At 38.0% G+C, this 17,375-nt stretch overlaps 1 protein-coding gene across 6 annotated transcripts in view; it reads left to right on the top strand.

Moving 5' to 3' along the window:
- Window positions 1-41: 41 nt before the first annotated feature.
- susd2 (sushi domain containing 2) overlaps window positions 42-17,375 on the top strand; it is a 37,059-nt gene continuing 19,725 nt past the window's right edge. For 3 of the 6 annotated variants that reach the window (XM_044197654.1, XM_044197651.1, XM_044197653.1), the window contains exons 1-12: window positions 43-417; window positions 708-819; window positions 1,744-1,892; window positions 2,323-2,677; window positions 3,163-3,364; window positions 5,029-5,114; window positions 5,215-5,483; window positions 6,397-6,540; window positions 7,199-7,351; window positions 7,909-8,160; window positions 9,289-9,564; window positions 9,967-10,143. In XM_044197654.1, the coding sequence (XP_044053589.1) occupies window positions 312-417; window positions 708-819; window positions 1,744-1,892; window positions 2,323-2,677; window positions 3,163-3,364; window positions 5,029-5,114; window positions 5,215-5,483; window positions 6,397-6,540; window positions 7,199-7,351; window positions 7,909-8,160; window positions 9,289-9,564; window positions 9,967-10,143 (2,281 nt within the window). In that variant the 5' untranslated portion in view covers window positions 43-311. Of the gene's footprint in view, window positions 418-707; window positions 820-1,743; window positions 1,893-2,322; window positions 2,678-3,162; window positions 3,365-5,028; window positions 5,115-5,214; window positions 5,484-6,396; window positions 6,541-7,198; window positions 7,352-7,908; window positions 8,161-9,288; window positions 9,565-9,966; window positions 10,144-17,375 lie in introns of all 6 variants that reach the window. The other 3 variants (XM_044197656.1, XM_044197655.1, XM_044197652.1) reach the window with 3 other exon arrangements.

Raw genomic sequence — 17,375 nt, 5'->3', positions numbered from 1 at the left:
TCATCAAATACCGCACAGTCTCGCGAGTGTACATTGCTTCATCGAGAATAAACCTAAACACTAGAGTTAAGTTAAATCGCGGCTAAAATGACTTATAAACGAAACGAAATTAGAAACATGACAGTGTGCGTATATTGGAGCTTAAATATTGTGTGTTGGTTAAAAAAATATTTTTAAAACCTACCGACCGACGTTTAGTTAACGTCTGTTAATTCATAACTTCATAACTCCCATCGGAAAGTCGTGTTTGTTTGCTTTTCGAAAGACCTTCGATGTACTGCACCACTCAACCAAGCATAGTGTAGGCAGGCATGCGTGTTCACGCAGTGTTGTTTTCTAAGATAAACATGAGAGCACATTTGAGAGAGACCATTTTTCTCTGTGGAATGTTTCTTATTTGCTCATCTGAAACATCTGGTAAGTCACATTCAAAGGCATTTTAGGGACTAAAGTTTAATTTGAGCTGCTGTTCAAATTAAGATGGCCATTTATATTTCCGCTTTTGAATTCTTATAACTAGATACAACAAACCAAATTATGTAATGTAGTGTGCAGGTATTGGTATATATATGTGTGTGTATATATATATATATATATATATATATATATATATATATATATATATATATATATATATATATATATATAAATATTGGAGGAATGCTCCTGCAATACAACCTGTGTGTCTTTGCTGAACTGCTGTACAGACTACAACCAGTCCTGTTTCCAGGTGAAGCCTCACTCCAGCTCCATGCTGGGTGGACGAGCTCTCAGGATCCTCGGTTTGGTCCTTCATCCTGGTGGGCGACTTCTCTGCAGGTTTGTGTCTATCACAGGATCCATTACAGGTCCACAGTGTGGAAAATAAACAATATATGCAGTTCACATGTTGTGTTTTTCTGACTAAGTGCATATGTTTTGAAGTAGATCTTGTTATAATTACTGACAGTAACAATAGATATTTGTGTCAAAATTCCATCATTTTTTATCTTCAGAAAAGGCAACAGTAACCCTCAAAAACTTTTGCTTACTGAAAAAAAATGACAAAGAAGTTTTGTAATATCTGGAGCATATATTTTTTTTATTAGTGTGATTAAAAATAAAAAAACATTTAAAAAATCCCAAAGGGGTTTTTTATATTTTGCAGAACCTTTGCAAACTTTGTAACACTGAACAAACACTCTTTGTAGATATGAAGCTCAAGACATGTCAGTAGAGTCTCCCTTTCAGCAAGGAAGTGCCACAAAACAAGTAAATATTGAGATGGTGCCTGACATGAAATTGTGCAACTTCATTAGTTAGTATTCTGCTCATGCAAGCTCTATGTCTTAATCATTTTCTTGTATTTAATGCAAGTGGAGACATGCTGTCTATATAAAGAAAAGATTATGCTGTCTTTGAAATTACATATTGCATTCTCTGATTTTGCAGTATCTATCATTTAAATATATACAATAGTTTAGGCTTAAATTCCATTATTATTGTCCCGTGATATGTTTCAGTGATCAACCCCCATTAAAAGCTGTAAAGACATATTATTATTATTATTATTATTATTATTATTATTATTTTCCAACAGTGTTCTTAAATGCCATGTTGCATGAAAGCACTTAAAATTGTTATTCTACTGACCATATAATGTCAGAGTGTTTACAGAAGAGAAATGGTATCAACAACAAAGTAGTAGTGGTGTGTAGCTAGCCGAATAACAAAAAAAATTAAGTTTGTGTGTTTCTGTTGCAGATTCAAAGGTGAGATTGAACGAGAAGGGTTTATTGATGCTGAAGGCCACGCCCACTGTATCTCTCCTTTATTGTATGAGACGGGTTGGATACCATTTGCCGTCTCAACAGATGGAATAAATTTTGACAGATCTGGAGAGTACTTGTCAGGTATGTTGCTGAAATATATAAATGAGGACTTTCTATCACTGAATTTGCAAATACCCGAACCTGTTATTTGATTTGTTTGATTTAGAATCCATTATACACTGTACTGATTTAGGATCAGTGATTAAAAATGATTTTTAATGCCATTTAAAGAATACCTTTTGTGAATTCGGTATTTCAGTTTTAGCTTTTAAGATGCCATTTTTAAAAATATATTTTCTTACCATCCAGAAAAAATGAACTGCTACCATTGTGAAAAGATTAAATGACACAGACACATTTTGCAATACTTATTACTGCTGACCAGCGTGTAACTATTTATGCAACTGTTTCATAAATAGTTTTCATTGAGCAAAGTGACCTTATTTTTTCTCTTCTTCTTGTTGCACAACTTTTGGAACACCTTAATATTTTCAGTTTTTCTCTGTATTAGTCCACCCCAGTAAAGCAGACCGTGCCTTTGAAGTCACCCTGGTAAATACAACGCAGTGGCAGTACTACGGCACGCCAAACATGGCAGGACAGCTTAAGATGATGTGGAACAGCTCTTTGGTTGGAGCAGAGGGGGTCAACATAGAGCTGTGGGGTTACAGAGAGTTCAACGGGAGCACAGAGGGAGTGAACGGTTCATCCGCTCTGCAGGCCAAGCTGAGCTATCTCTACTCTCTTGGCAGGAATCTGCCCAACACTGGTGCCTTCAGCTTCATCCCCGAGCCCTTAAAGAACTACGCTGACTGGGAGTTGGGGAATATCCGCATCACTGCTAGTTCTAAGTCAGATGGGGCAAGGTATCCATAATACATATCAACCATCGTAGAAATATCTCAGTCTTAATAAAAGTATGCAACATGAGAATACATCTAATGGAAACATGTCAGCCCATAATTGGCACAATCCTAGAAAAAAAAGGTATAAGGGACAGTATTTGCAAATGCTTTAAAAGTATATTTAGTGTATATAATAAGGATCAGAACGTCAGCGTTCACTCATATGATGGAGAGTTGATCTGGATTTTACTTTTTTGGCTCCAGCTTCTCAAATGTGAGGATTTTCTGCTTTTCTCTGTTTTACATGTATGCCTTTTCTACTGCTGGTCAGACAAAACAAGCATCATCAAGATGTCACCTTGTGCCCATAGACTGGGAAATCGTGGGAAATTTTTTGACTGAATGATTGCTGAATGATTGCCTAGTTCTAGTTTAAACTTTGATTTGAAGTTTATATTATCTTAAAAATATCAAAGTAACTTTGAATGCTAATTGTTTATATGCAGGGATGTACAGGGGCTCTGGAGCGGAGGTCATGTCTTAGCCTGGCACCTGGAGCAGGCTTTCAGAGATGACTCTGCAGCCTGGGCCAAGAGCAAGTGTCTGCAGTGGGACGACCTGGAGAAGAAGCTGCCCAACTTCCTGGATGAGCTCATTGACTGTCCTTGCACTCTGGCACAGGCCAGAGCAGACACAGGCAGGTTTCATGTGAGTGTACTTCATTGAATCTGGTATTATTATATTATTATTAATATTTTAGTTTAGTTATTAACACTTTTTGTTATTTTAGTTTTTGAGTTGAAGAAATAGTCATAGTAGTAGCTATAGTAGCATTAATAAGCATGGAGGGGACTACGACTGCATTTCATTGGGAAATACTGTATTGTACAATGACAATAGAACTGAACCTGAAAACTATAAGTATTACTATAATTAGTGTATATAATAACAGAAAAATATGTTTTACTTAACTAAATTACACCGGCTGTGTTGCCTGTCCAAACAAGTAATTGGTTGATGTTTGAATGTTTAAAGTAGGTATTCATCTGCTGGTTAAACTAACCCTTTTTCAGCAGGCAATTAATAGCAATGTGCTCTAGCAATTCAGTTAATATTCTGATGACAGTAGACTAGAATGACCTTCTCTGTTATACAAAATGAAACAATAACAATTACATGAGATTTTTGCTAGAAAAAAATATGAAAACAATATAAATATGGTCAAGGCAAATAAATGCTTTGTCTCTACACTGTTTATTTAAGACCAAAATTCAATATGAGACCAAGAATTGTATCATGCAGGTTATGCACAGTTCCTGTGATAAATTGTATTTGATTTTCAGGTCCAATAACTTTAAAGACCCCTCTCCCCAAAGCAATACTTCGATAACACACAAGGACAATGCAAGAACAATACTCATGTGCTCATCATAGTCAAAGTTAATAATACACAGATAAATCAGAGAAAGAATTATGTTTTCAAAAATGACACGAGACATGAGTCCCATGGATGACAGCCATATTGTGAGCAGTGACTATGATTAGTTTCAAGAAGTAAACAAAAGCACTGCATTGTGATTCAGTTGCATATAATAATAATAATAATAATAAAACTTTATTTATAGAGCACTTATCAAAACAAAGTACAAAGTGCTTCACAACAAGAGAAATAAAATACCACAGTGAATGATGAAATATAAAGAAATAAAATACACAAAAGCAGTAAAATAAACAGTAAAATAAACAACCAGTTCAGGTAAAATCAGGATATGCTTTCAGATAAAAATGTGTTTTGAGACGAGACTTAAACGAAGACACTGACTCAGACAACCTAATTTCTTTGGGCAAGTTGTTCCAGAGCCTCGGGGCCCTGATAGCAGAAGCTCTGTCCCCCTTAGTTTTCATCCTGGACTCAGAAACAGACAGGAGACCCCTGCCCGAAGATCTCAAACTACGTGATGGTTCATAAGGGATTACAAGGTCTAAAATATAATCTGGGACCAGGCCATGAAGAGCCTTAAAAGTAATCAACAAGATCTTAAAATCAATCCTAAAACCAACAGGGAGCCAATATAAAGAGGCTAAAACATAGTACATGCATAGGACAAATGACTGGAATTCATCCATGTGTCCCTCTAATGATAAGGAAACAAAGACTGTCAGGATTAATTTAGGGAACATGATTTGTGTTAAATCATAATATGTGATCAGTGTTAAGGGCACTTACTTTATTAGAGTTCTGTTAAAGTCAACATGATAGACACTGATCAATAAGTATTGATTCTTGATCCTAAATGTATTTATTGCCAAATCGTATTAAATCACATTTATTATTTTACTGAGACTGAATTTTATTCATTGTGTTATTTCAGACTGACTACAGTTGTGACATTGAGAGGGGCAGTGTGTGCACTTATCACCCAGGTAGTGTCCACTGCGTCAGAGCAGTTCAGGCCAGGTAGGAGTGACAAGAGGACAGATCAAGTTTTTACCTTTTTACAAGTAAAAATAAAAGCATTTTTTCCTTGTTTGACAATGATTTTCCTCAATATTTCCAGTCCTACGCATGGATCAGGGCAGCAGTGCTGCTATGACAGCAAAGGCGCTCTGGTGCTGACGGGAGACTCGATCGGTGGCAGCACCCCAGACAGGGCTCACGACTGGGGCTCACCTCCGTACAGGAATCCACCACGGGTGCCAGGGTACTCCCACTGGCTTTACGATGTCATGAGTTTCTACTACTGCTGCTTGTGGTCTGACCACTGCCACATCTACTTCAACCATCGGCCTTCTAGCGGGTGTCGCAACTACAAGCCCCCAAGAGCTGGTGAGATTATTCACAAGTCAGATCAAGTGTATTTATAGACTGCTTTCAACACATAAGACTGTTGCCAAATGCTACATCAAAGGGCACACAAATTGGATAAAACTAATAATCAAGCACAGTACCACAGCACAGTGTCGATGATGATTCTATTAAGACCAAATTAACCAGGTTATTTGAATCTGATATCAGATTTCTGGTTCATTAGTTGCTCAGCTCTCTTGATCCTTAAGGTTTGTAGTTTACTATTTTAGTCAACATTAACATCTACATTAACAACAACAGCGTCTCTTTTTTTCTCACAGTCAAATGGATTTTCTGATTCAAATTTGTTTAAGTATCAAACATGCATGTTTAGTTGTATTTTGGGAGTTTATAATTATTGAGACGATAATGTATGTCATAATAATTTTGTTTAGGTTATTAACATCAAACATACACTACCTATTTATAGGTGAATAAAGTCTCTTGATTCTGGTTTCCGTGGCTGAATTTGGGATAAATCTGAGACTGGAAAAAGTACATCACAAACTGCAAGAAATAGCAACAGAGTTTGTGTTAATGTGTGTGTGTTTGCTAATCTGTATTTAACTGCCTCTGCGTGGCTACACACACATACTGTATACTCTACTGCTGCAAATGGACATTAGAGTAGCAGGTAATACCAGTTTGCAGGATATGTAAATGAATTACAGACTGTGGCTGAGAGTTAAGATGTGGAAATACATTAGATCATACAATTGACTACCTGCTCTCCAGAGACTATAAACGCAACAGTAAGCTGCATACTGATATTAGAAAACCAATGTTTAGATGAATGAGAGATCAGCGGTGTGCTGTTCGAAATAAATATGTTTGTGCCAAAATGTGTATTTGATGTAAACGCATCAGTGCTTCGTTTCTCGACGCCTCACAGGTGTTGTCCTCGGGGATCCGCATTTCATAACGTTTGACGGTCTCAGCTACACTTTCAATGGCAAAGGAGAGTTCTACCTTGTGTCTTCGGCAGACAGAGAGCTGAGTGTTCAGGCCAGAACAGAACAGGTGAAACTTAAGAACGGTGAGTCCACATTTGATGTGAAAGCCCTGTTTGTGTCCCCTCTTTCATCCCCATGCTACTACTGTATCTCTCACTTTCAGCTTAAAGCTTTGTTTGGATTAAACCTGTTCCAGGACTTCTTCAGAGAGACCTTTTTTATGGATTGATTTGTGTGTTTTTTGTTTTGTTTTTTATTAGCCACAAGATTGGTTGCTTGCTTCTAGAATTTGCTCAGACATAATGTCCTTGGCATTTCTTGCTGAATTTTGTTGGTCTTCTTTTGCTTGCACTCTTCTCTTAAGAAGCATTTAAGGCTCCCTCTTATCTTTTACACAGTTCTGAGAGCAAGTTTTGTCAGGTCCTTATGTGAGCGAAATGTTGGTGCTGTAAAATGAAAGCCTATTTCCTTTGTTCCCTCTTGTTTTCGCTCAGTATCTCTTGGGGTCAGATGTGCTGAAGAAGAACAGATGTTAGCTTCATTGTTTAGAATTTCCTCCAAGCCATTACACAATAGCCATGGACCAAGTGACTGGAGATGGCCAGATGTCAATATTATCCTCATTAGATCAGTGAAATCAAACATCTGGATTATTTGATATTGCACAGAATTAAGCAGTGATGAAACCTTGACTTCAGAATACATATCTATAACAGTGTGATGTTTATATTGACCACCAAGGTACTTTGGCTAACGCCACTTGGCTGTCATCAGTGGCTATGAAGGACAAGGCCTCTGATGTCATTGAGGTGCGTTTACTAGAGGGCCACCTTCAGGTGCTAAGGAACCAAAGTGTCCTACCTTTCACCGAGCAAAGATGGATGGACCTACAGGGTGAGATGATTTAGACACTCCTGACCAGCTGCCCACTAGACATTGTTAACTTTGATGGCACAAGAGATAGCTGTTTTGACAATTTTAAAGAACTTCATACCATGGAATATTGTAATCTTATGTCAGTAACACCTCGTCACTCTCCTTTTAAATTATGTATTTTCTTTGCCTGGCAAAGGTTAAGATGGGGAAGAAAAGCTTTTACTTCATATTATTCTCAAGTTCTGTTTCACCACTTCTTGTGCTGAGGTTTTCCACCAGTGACCATACCAGGCATAAAGAATTCATTTGAGTCATGTTATTTAAAGAGGATGGGATGCTCTGTTTTCTTTTACATCCTTAGCTTATTTATTTTGTACAGCTAAATGTTGCCTAGTGTAGCCTTAACTGTATTGGCATCTACTGTAGTGCCACATTTCCATTTCATTGTAAAAGTTGTAATTTTTGTAGATTTTAGTATATTTCACACGTGCATGTTTTTAAGATTTATACCATCTTTAATAAAATCAACGAAGGGATGAGGTTTTAAGAATACAAACACAATCTCTGTTTTCTAGGAGTATTTGTGTTCGCCCCCAGTCCTCAGAATGTGACAGTAATCTTTCTCTCCGGAGTCGGCGTGGAGGTTCGTGTGTATGAAGGAGCCATGGCAGTGACTGTCCTGCTTCCAACAGAGTTTAGCAACCACACTCAGGGTCTCCTCGGTCTGATGAACTCTGACCCATCAGATGACCTGATGACCCAACTAGGAGAGGTCATGTCCCTAGACGACGCCACGCCAGAGGAAATCTTCACCTTTGGAGCTGGCTGTGAGTGTGAAAGACTGTTGAACTTGTGTTTGTGAAACGGCAAACGTTGATCAGTGCTGAAATAGTCAGTTCTCACTCTAAAGCAGCTTGAATATCAAACTTAACTTTAATTTCATGTAGAGAGCCATGTTGCACGTTTAGAAGGGCAAGAGCTGAATAGGGATTGTGTGATTTGCTAATAATTACCCATCATTGTGTCTTTATAAATGATTACCATATTTGAGCCACGTTTGGCTAAAGCTTTGACAAATGTTTTAAGAGTGCACAGGAAGAAAACTAGGCACATGTTTAGAGTTAGTGCAGCTTTAATAGATTACAGAGAGATATCAGGGGCTGTGACCAAACAGTGCAAGTGAAACCACATCTCTGGAACACAGTTGGGGCCAGACCACATACATGCATGATAATAATTCTCAGCTGTAATTACAGTCCATATCCATCAAAACCAGTGAGTAGCTGACTTTTCATGCGCTTGACCTTTTGACTGAAATCATTTGCTTCAGTGTAAGTGCAGCAAACACCCAGTTTAAGCTTGTGGGAACTAATAGATTTATTGTGTGCTGATAGAGTGACATTTCTGAACGCATCAAAGTATGCGCCAGAAGAAAACCAGGACAGCATGCTGTGTGTGTTCTGCACGGATCTCCTAGAGTCATGTTCTTATCTCCAAATTATAGTGCCTCATATTCTCTGATTTTTAATTCCATGTTTTAGAAAATAGGTATTTTGAGCCAAGCAGTCTGATTGGTCAAACATATGCTGCTGTGGCAATAATTCCCATAAATGTGGTTAGCCATGTCTGATTGGTTGCCATGATAACTTGTGGTATCCAAAAAGTTGGTTATTAGTCAGTCTCTCTATTTACCCATTCTTATGCATATTTTTAATGTTTTCCTATTATATAATATTGGGTAGAACTTCAGACAGTGCATGTGTGTCTGTAACCTAAAAGCTTTAATGCAGTTGAGGATGTTCTCTCGTGTGATTATGAATACCATTGAACTACCACTAATGACATTGATTTCAGTTGGTTTAAGGTCAGTCTGAAACCTGTAATTTGTTTTTCTAACCAACAATCCAACATAGTTGCACATCTTAACTTGTGTTGTGTATTATTTTTGTCTGCAGGGAACATTTCAAAGTCTTCCCTTTTCACATATGACTCAAGGTACCTTTTGGATACCTACTATTTCCCACCAAGCCACGATCCTGCTTTTGTGCCTGCCTTTTCTCTACCTGAGAGACCTAATGACCCTCTGGTGGCAGACATGTTGATGATATGCTTTGGAGAAGGAGCAAAGTTGTGTAAATATGATATCCTGACCACTCGGAGCCTCTCAATGGGAAGCGCCACACTGAGGGCCTACCAAAATCACCGGGCCCTAATGGCAGCTCTGGAGCCAGGTATCATGTGAAACAAGATCAATCTCTGTCCAATTATTCTCTTTTATACTCATAGGCAAAAATATGGTGACATATTTGTGTCTGTTTTGTTTGTGTTAATGCCAAAGGGTAACTGTATCATTACATGTTTATTGTTGATTTTTCTATCTTTGAATAAATAATTGGCATGCCTGCAAATGCAACATACAGGACCCGTAAGAGCTTGCATGTGTCTAGTTAGGAATTCAACCATACTCCACAGTAATATCATGCCATAAGAAAGCTTAATGAAGTGAAAGCACTAGTTTTGAAAGTTATCTGTGTTAATACATCTTCATATCTTTCAAAAACATTTGAGTGTCACTAGTTAAGACAACAAAATGGTTTTAATATTGACTTTTGAATGTGTTATTGTTCCTTTAGTGGTGTATTGTGGCTGGCTTCCCACACCCAGGAATGGGAAGAAGAATGGGACATTTTACTTAGAGGGGAACACTCTGAGCTTCACCTGCAATGAAGGCCACATACTGTATGGTTCAACAGAGCGCACTTGTTTGGATGATGGGACCTGGACAGGAGATCAACCCCACTGTATAACAGGTTGGTTCTAATATGAAACAAGACCATAATAAACTCAATTGTAATGTGTGTGTGAGAAAAGCACCAATATTCGATACCTATATACCTATAAATTCATACCTATAAAGTCTACTATAAATATTGCCTGCCCTACAGTATAAACAATACCTGGAACTCCTGGAAAACTCTCCTTGGTGGTACATTAACTGATACTTTGACATCAGAGTTTTGAGAGTCAGCATTGCATTCATGAGCTATCTTTTTGGAAATCAAACCCAGAGCAGAACTGAGCACCTAGCACACATGGATATTGTGAAAATGATAATGTAAATTTGATCATGTTTTGCATTAACAAATGTCCAAATTTACATATTCTGAAACACAAACAGGGAGAGATTTAAAAACAGTCCCTTCTGGCTACGGCATTACCCAGGCAATGACATATTTGAAAAAAATAACAGAAAACGATTACATTTTCACTGTGATGAATTATTTATCTCAGCCACATTAACTTTCTGCAAGTTGAGTACTCATAATGTACTGCATAGAAAACCAATGGCTACATGGAGGGTAGGATTCTAAAGTGTAACATTCTTCCATTACAAGAATAATATCATTTAAATTGGGTTAAAACATGCAAAACTAATAATTTTGCACTGGCTATTTTCTGATTTTGTCTATATCATTCTAATCACTGTGTGAAGTATTTGTTATTCTTTTTGTTTTATTCACTTGTGAAACATTAACACAAAGATACTACATAAATACATTTACTTACTTAGTTATTACTAACTCCTCACATGTTTTATATTCAGTACGATTGGCAGCATCCTCTAATGAAAACTGAGATGGCCTTTGAGAATCCTCTTCTTCTCATCCAGTCTCTTTGAAAAAGATTCAATAGACTCTGCTCTCGGTTACTCATGCAGACCATTAGCTACAAAGCCATAAACTTCTGAACCTGGATTTCTGTTTGTAAATTGGAAGCACCTGGGTCCTTCTAATGGTTTCATTCATCACCCCAACCGTGAACTCTTTAAGAGTATTGTTGTAGTCATCAGCTGTCGCCATCAGGTGGCAGTATTTCCCACTAAATTTCTAGTGTTTTGTGTTTGTGACAGAGCAGGTTAATGCATACTTCTGTGCTAATGTGTGGTGTGAAGCAGGCCGCTTTTTAGAAAGCCATGAAAAAGAACTGGTAACACAGCAATTATGCATCCATACTGCAGTGATAGCAAGTTGGATGGAATAATCACTTAGTTGGGTAAGAATAAAAGAGAAGGTTTCAAGAATTTCAAGGGTTTTGGCTTCATCGACCTATCAGCTAAGTGAAGTGAGAGGAAGCCGAGAAACGAAGCCACTTGACTTGTGATCCACCTCCACCTCCACCTCGAGGCTTGAACCCAGTCCTCCGTCCTTTCCTTGTTAGAGCTGCAAACAGAGACTTCCTCTTGATAGTAATCGGAGATGAATAGACTTCATATGTTAGATTTGGAGGCCCATGTAACAACTGGCTGGGTCACAGCTGAACACAATCGATCCTGACTCCTTCATTAGGCAAACATATTAGTTTCATTACTTGGTTATCCAGTGCAGAGCTGTTTAGAAATGTTTCTTATTAGACTAGGTGATTTTCTTTAGTTTCTTCCTCCATTTTTGTTTTGCTTCCCTCTCACAGTGACATGGTTTCTGGCTGTCTTGCTAAGGTTTTAGTTAGCCTATCACTATTTGTTATACATACTACCATACACCTCTAATCTTGAACAAAAAGCCATACCTGCTGACCCATATCTTATTTCTTTGGCATTACTGCAGCGACTAATCAGACAGAAGTTTGGAAAGTATCATACTAATAAGTGTTGAAGTATTATGGACATGTCTGGAGATAAAAATAGTTTCGTTGGCACAAACACACACATTCACGTGCATGTATAGATATACACTATCATATAGTGTGAGGTGGAGCTTTGCTTCGTACACATACATGTTGTACACACACACACACACAAAGCTTGGTCTTTTTAGCTATGTGACAATGATCACACTTGCTCTGATATTCTCATTACACAAATCAGAGCTAAAAACTGTCAACATGACCTGAGGTGCTCAATGGCAGGTGTTGCATGAGCTGTTACCTACGCAATTCAAATTTGACCTCTAGCCATGTAAACAATGCTAAATACAGACCGAGCAGGAGACGCCCTTGCGGATCTCTCCTCCTCCCCCTTATATGAATCACTGCAGCATGATGTGTACGCTGAACACCTAGAGAATTGTAGTCATAATAAAGATGAAAACGGCGTGCCGCTGAACAACAAATGCCACAGCTTCTTCTCTGAGTCACTTTAATGAGCTGCTGTTGAAATGGCGCCTGTCAGCAGAGGTGACACTAAGTCCCTTCCATCAAAAGTGAATCTCTGTATAAATATCTCCCATCACTAAAAGCCACACCTATTTGAGATGGATTATAACCTGCTGCTGTACTGGTCAATGTGCTTTTTAACCACTTTAGACTTTAGACAGGGGTGTGGTGTATTGTGATGATCGATGTTAATATCTTCTTCAGAAAGTCCTTGGAGTGTTTTTGATCTAAGCACAAACAGAGTCATAGGAGACTTGAGAAGTATAGGTTATAGAGTTTACTAGCTTGGCTGCGCCTTGTCACGGTCTTCTAAAAAAACAGTATCCTTGGTTGAGTATCAGATGCATACCAACCATACAACAGGATCACCCCACCTTGATGGCATTATAATATTAATAGTTCCTTGCGCGGAGGAGAAGAAAGTGATTAAAGGAAAGGTGACAGCTGCCAGAGAGGGATAGAGTCATTTTCACAGGAAAAAGTGACGTGGGTAGCAAGACAAAGCCTCACTCAATTTTCTGCCTGTAGTTCTCTTCTCAGATTCCCCTGAGATAGTGCAGTCGAGAGCTGAGAGAGACAGAAGTGGTTGGTAAATGCAGGTTGCGTAGAAGATGGAGTTGTTGGAATGCCAACCAAGGGCTGCTTGAGACTTTTCACGTTACTCACACTTCACTGTCTTCATGTGGCCATTTCTGTCAATGCGCAAAGGTCTCTGCCTGGGAAGGTCCTCTGAACAGGCTTTCTCACCTCTCTGTCATACCTTAATTCCCACTTCCTGTCGGTTTCCTTTCCTATTCTTTCTTTCATTACAAGTTGCCTCTCATACTGATGACAAGGAGATGCTTGCTTGGTTCATTGTAGAGAGGACGGTCCTCTTTGATTGTTGTGTTTAAATGGGAGAGACAGTTGTAGAAATATATACAAGTTCATCTCAAACTTAAGTCATATTTACCTAAAAACCTACACAACTTCTGTCTACCCACGTTTCCAATCTAAAAACGTGTCAATTGCTGTACTGACAAGTCTGTTGCTTAGCGGATTTGCAGCCAGTACTGGCCTCAACACTGTAGTTTTGATTGTGTTGGGATCTTTTAAGAAATCTGGTCTATTTTATGGCATTTTTTGCTTTGCAGTTAAAATCAGGAAGATAATGCTGTTTTTGCTGTGTGTGAAACTACTACTACTTTTTTTAATTTTAAGTTTAATATTATTATATTATATTGTTACTATTAAATGAAGGAAGGAGTGAAGGAGAAAATAATAAAATAACTTCTAACATATTTATATTTTCCTGCAGAGTTGAAGAGAAAACAAAGGCATGTAATAAGGTCTAAGTGGATATTCGTAGCTCTAATGTCCACTAGATGCAGCTGCGTTGTGTTCTGTCTGTGCCGCGACCACTCGCTGCTCATGCGTAGCTCTTTTCTCCATGCTGCTATTTGTATTTTTATGGGGATTGTCTTTTAGGGGTATCACTTGTGAAGTTTGAACAAAAAATAAACAAAACTACACAAAATCTGTTGAGGAACGTACTGCTGGAAGACACGCCGCTTTTGAAACGTTTCTAATGATCATTGGACAGGTGACAAAGTCATGTCCAAGTCATTTCCTATATTCTTGGTTAATTTTAGGAAGGTGCACCAATACCTATGACAGACAGCGGCTGATTACCTTGACAATGGTCTAATTTTCTTCAGTAATAATATCAATTTCTCAGAATTAATCTCTCTATGATATACAGCACTGATTCCCAACCAGCAGTACGTGTACCCCAAGGGTTACTTTTGCAGTTACCAGGGTTAAGGAAAAGACTGTACAGACAGTGGAGTATCTCAGCTAAGTTGAAAAATTGGAAATTAGGATTTGTTAAAAATATATATTCACATATGAATTTAGGAGGAAAATAAACACAGAAGTAGGATTACACATTGGTGTGAGGCTGATCTTTAGCATATTAATACCATAATAACTAATACACAATAACTACCAGCTACGACAGGCCAACTGGACAGGAAAATGCCATTCATGAGTCAGCTATAACACCTGAACGCCACGTGTGCATGTGTGGAAACTGGTTAGCAAGCAAGCAGAGAAGGCAAAAGAGAATACTAAAAGTAAGGGATAAATGGTTGAAACCTCAGATTTTGCCACTACAAGTCTTTATAATAGTACAAATGCAAACTTGACTAAAATGACAAAATACATGAGACCAAGCCTAAACATTGACAATTCCAGTGTGTCTTGTATGGAAACTACTGGTGGGGGTATGTCAAACTAAAAAGGTCTGATACACAACATTGATGTCTGAAAGGGCCTGCACAGAGCACCTTGAATTGACTAGACTCACATATATGAGGAATGGAACTGGGGAATTAAATGATAGAAATAGACTTGATGTGAGTGTGAAATTAAAAATGTACTTTTTGACTAATGAATGATGATTTTATTAAAATGCTTATTTGATAAAACAATGTAATACAGTGCAATGCACACACCTGGCCTCAGGGTCCCAGACTACAAGCAAGGTTAGCTGTTGAAGCTGAGTCTAATTCCTTTGGATACCTTTATCTTACAGAGCTGCTGCTGCTGTATGTAGACTATATATTCATGAACTCCTCCAAGTGTTTGGGTATGAATCTCTGACAATGGATAAAAAAAGCAGGTTTAGGGATGAGAAATGTTTTAGTTGGCTACTACTTGGCTTTGTGTTTTTTGAGTGTGTTTATGCAACAGGGTGCTTGTTAAGTTTGTACATGGAACATTTGATGTCTGAAGTTTGCTGTCTGACACATGGTTCAAATTCCAAGAATACTTCCACCCATCACATTAAGTCAGACAGGGCGAGATACACATAAACAATGACAACAGTAGCTTGGTACAGAGACACACACTGTTACCAGGGAGAAAAACAGAAATTATTTTAAGATGATATCAGCTCTGTCAAAAAAGCTCATCTCTATCTTAAGAAATGCTTTATGTGATAAGAGTGGAGTTTAGGGGTGTATGGTCATGGTAGGTTTATGAAAACAGTCTTGGATTTCTGATTGGTATCATCTGTTTGCAGTTTCTTTGGGAGATAAAAACTGGAAAAGGGATTGAACGACTATGAGTTTTGAGTTTGAATTTGTAGCAAATTGCAAGAATTACATGTAAAATATAACTTTTATCTATTTGCATCCAAGTACAGATGATAAAGATGAGTGATATTCACTACCATCTTTGAAATGTATAGAAAACACCTTTTTCTTTTTTTCTTTTTTCTTCAACTTCAGTCCAACCCCATTATGTCTGTGTTAATCCCTTTCTCACTGGAAATGTAATGTCCAAACTGAGTGCTATTGCTCCCTGGAGCTTTGCTATTTGATCAATGCAGGGGGGTTCAGTGGAGTAATGAGATAACTTTGGGATTTTGCCAACAGGAAAAAAAGGAAAAAGGTGACTGTTAACACTGATTGACTGCCAGTCCTTCTCATGCTCCCAGTACAGTTTTACTTTGGGCAGCTTGTCGCACTGATGCTGAAGGCTTCAGCGTCCAGCAGTTTGACGCCAGTGCTGCTGCAGCCAAGGCCTGGCCATGTGCAGCAAAACTGATTGGTTTAGAAACTTTGTACATGTGGGTGTGTATATCACTGTGCCTCTGCATGCACGTGTTTGTTTGTGTTTGATGTTCCAAGACTGATGACATTTAAAAGGACCAGCACCTGCAGTATCTACCTGACAAACATCTACCACACTTGACATATGTTCTTGCATTCATGCGTTAGAGGATCACGGTACATGCCTGCCTTAAAAAACTTGGCACTGAAGTTGTCCCCCAAGGAAAATTTCAGATATTCTAATTTGATCACAATATTACCACAATGTGGAAGCAACTGCTGGGAAAATCCAGCAAATAGAGGCTTTATCAGTCCATCCAGCATTGTGCTAATTATGTGTGTTTGAAGCCAATGTATCACTTTTGTTTTGTTTGAACCTCTTGGTAATTATAACAGCTGATTCATGCTTTTGCTGATATACTGGCAGAACACAATGGCCTTTTGTTGGATGGCTGTGCTTGACCTGCATGTCAAGAACAAGTATTGGATGTAGAATTGGGTAATGTGGATAAAATACTCAAATACATTTAATTTTATATATTGATATACATCATGATAAAGAAAAGTTTCTGGAAATTATGGATAAATTAAATGCCCAGGAATGTATGTTTTTGGTCAGTTCAGCAAAATAAATATCTGACCAATCAAGGTCCTTAGCACATTGATGCAAAAATCATATAGAAATTCAATTTGCTGCTCAATAATTTGTAACATTGCCCAAAATAGACTAATACTTCCAGATATATTAAAAGGATAACTATCTCGGTGTTGACGACTGTTTCGGCCAGATGGAGAACAGAAAAATGGCAACAGGCGTGGATGAGATTGGCACAGTGGTTCAAATAAATATGTCAATTAAAAGGTTATTTCTGAAAGTCAGCTTAGAACAACTTGATCAATCTGAAAAACGTTACGTTAACTGCTTCAAGTGATCAGTACCACACCTCCTTTGTCTACTGAAAATGGTTTTTGCAGGACGAATATATCACCACCACGGATTAGTTTGAGCAAAGCAAAACAAAATAAATCCCACCCCAAAAAATTTAATTGCGAGCATGTGCACAAACAGGCAAAATCTATGACAATTGACACATTTATATTGTTTCATGTCATATCGCACAACCATACTTGAATGCCAAAATGAATTGGTAGCAGTAATTTCTTGTAGCGTGTATCATTAGACTTTTGTCCACTTGCTGGATTTGTTCATCATCCAATACTCCACATATACTGCCACGTTGAAGGTCCATTGGTAAATGTTGGCTAAATATGCAACAAATGGACAAGAAGACATT

This window comes from Siniperca chuatsi, linkage group LG5 (genome assembly GCF_020085105.1).
Source record: "Siniperca chuatsi isolate FFG_IHB_CAS linkage group LG5, ASM2008510v1, whole genome shotgun sequence".
Taxonomy (NCBI): domain Eukaryota; kingdom Metazoa; phylum Chordata; class Actinopteri; order Centrarchiformes; family Sinipercidae; genus Siniperca; species Siniperca chuatsi.
This window is presented reverse-complemented; position numbering and strand designations above follow the sequence as displayed.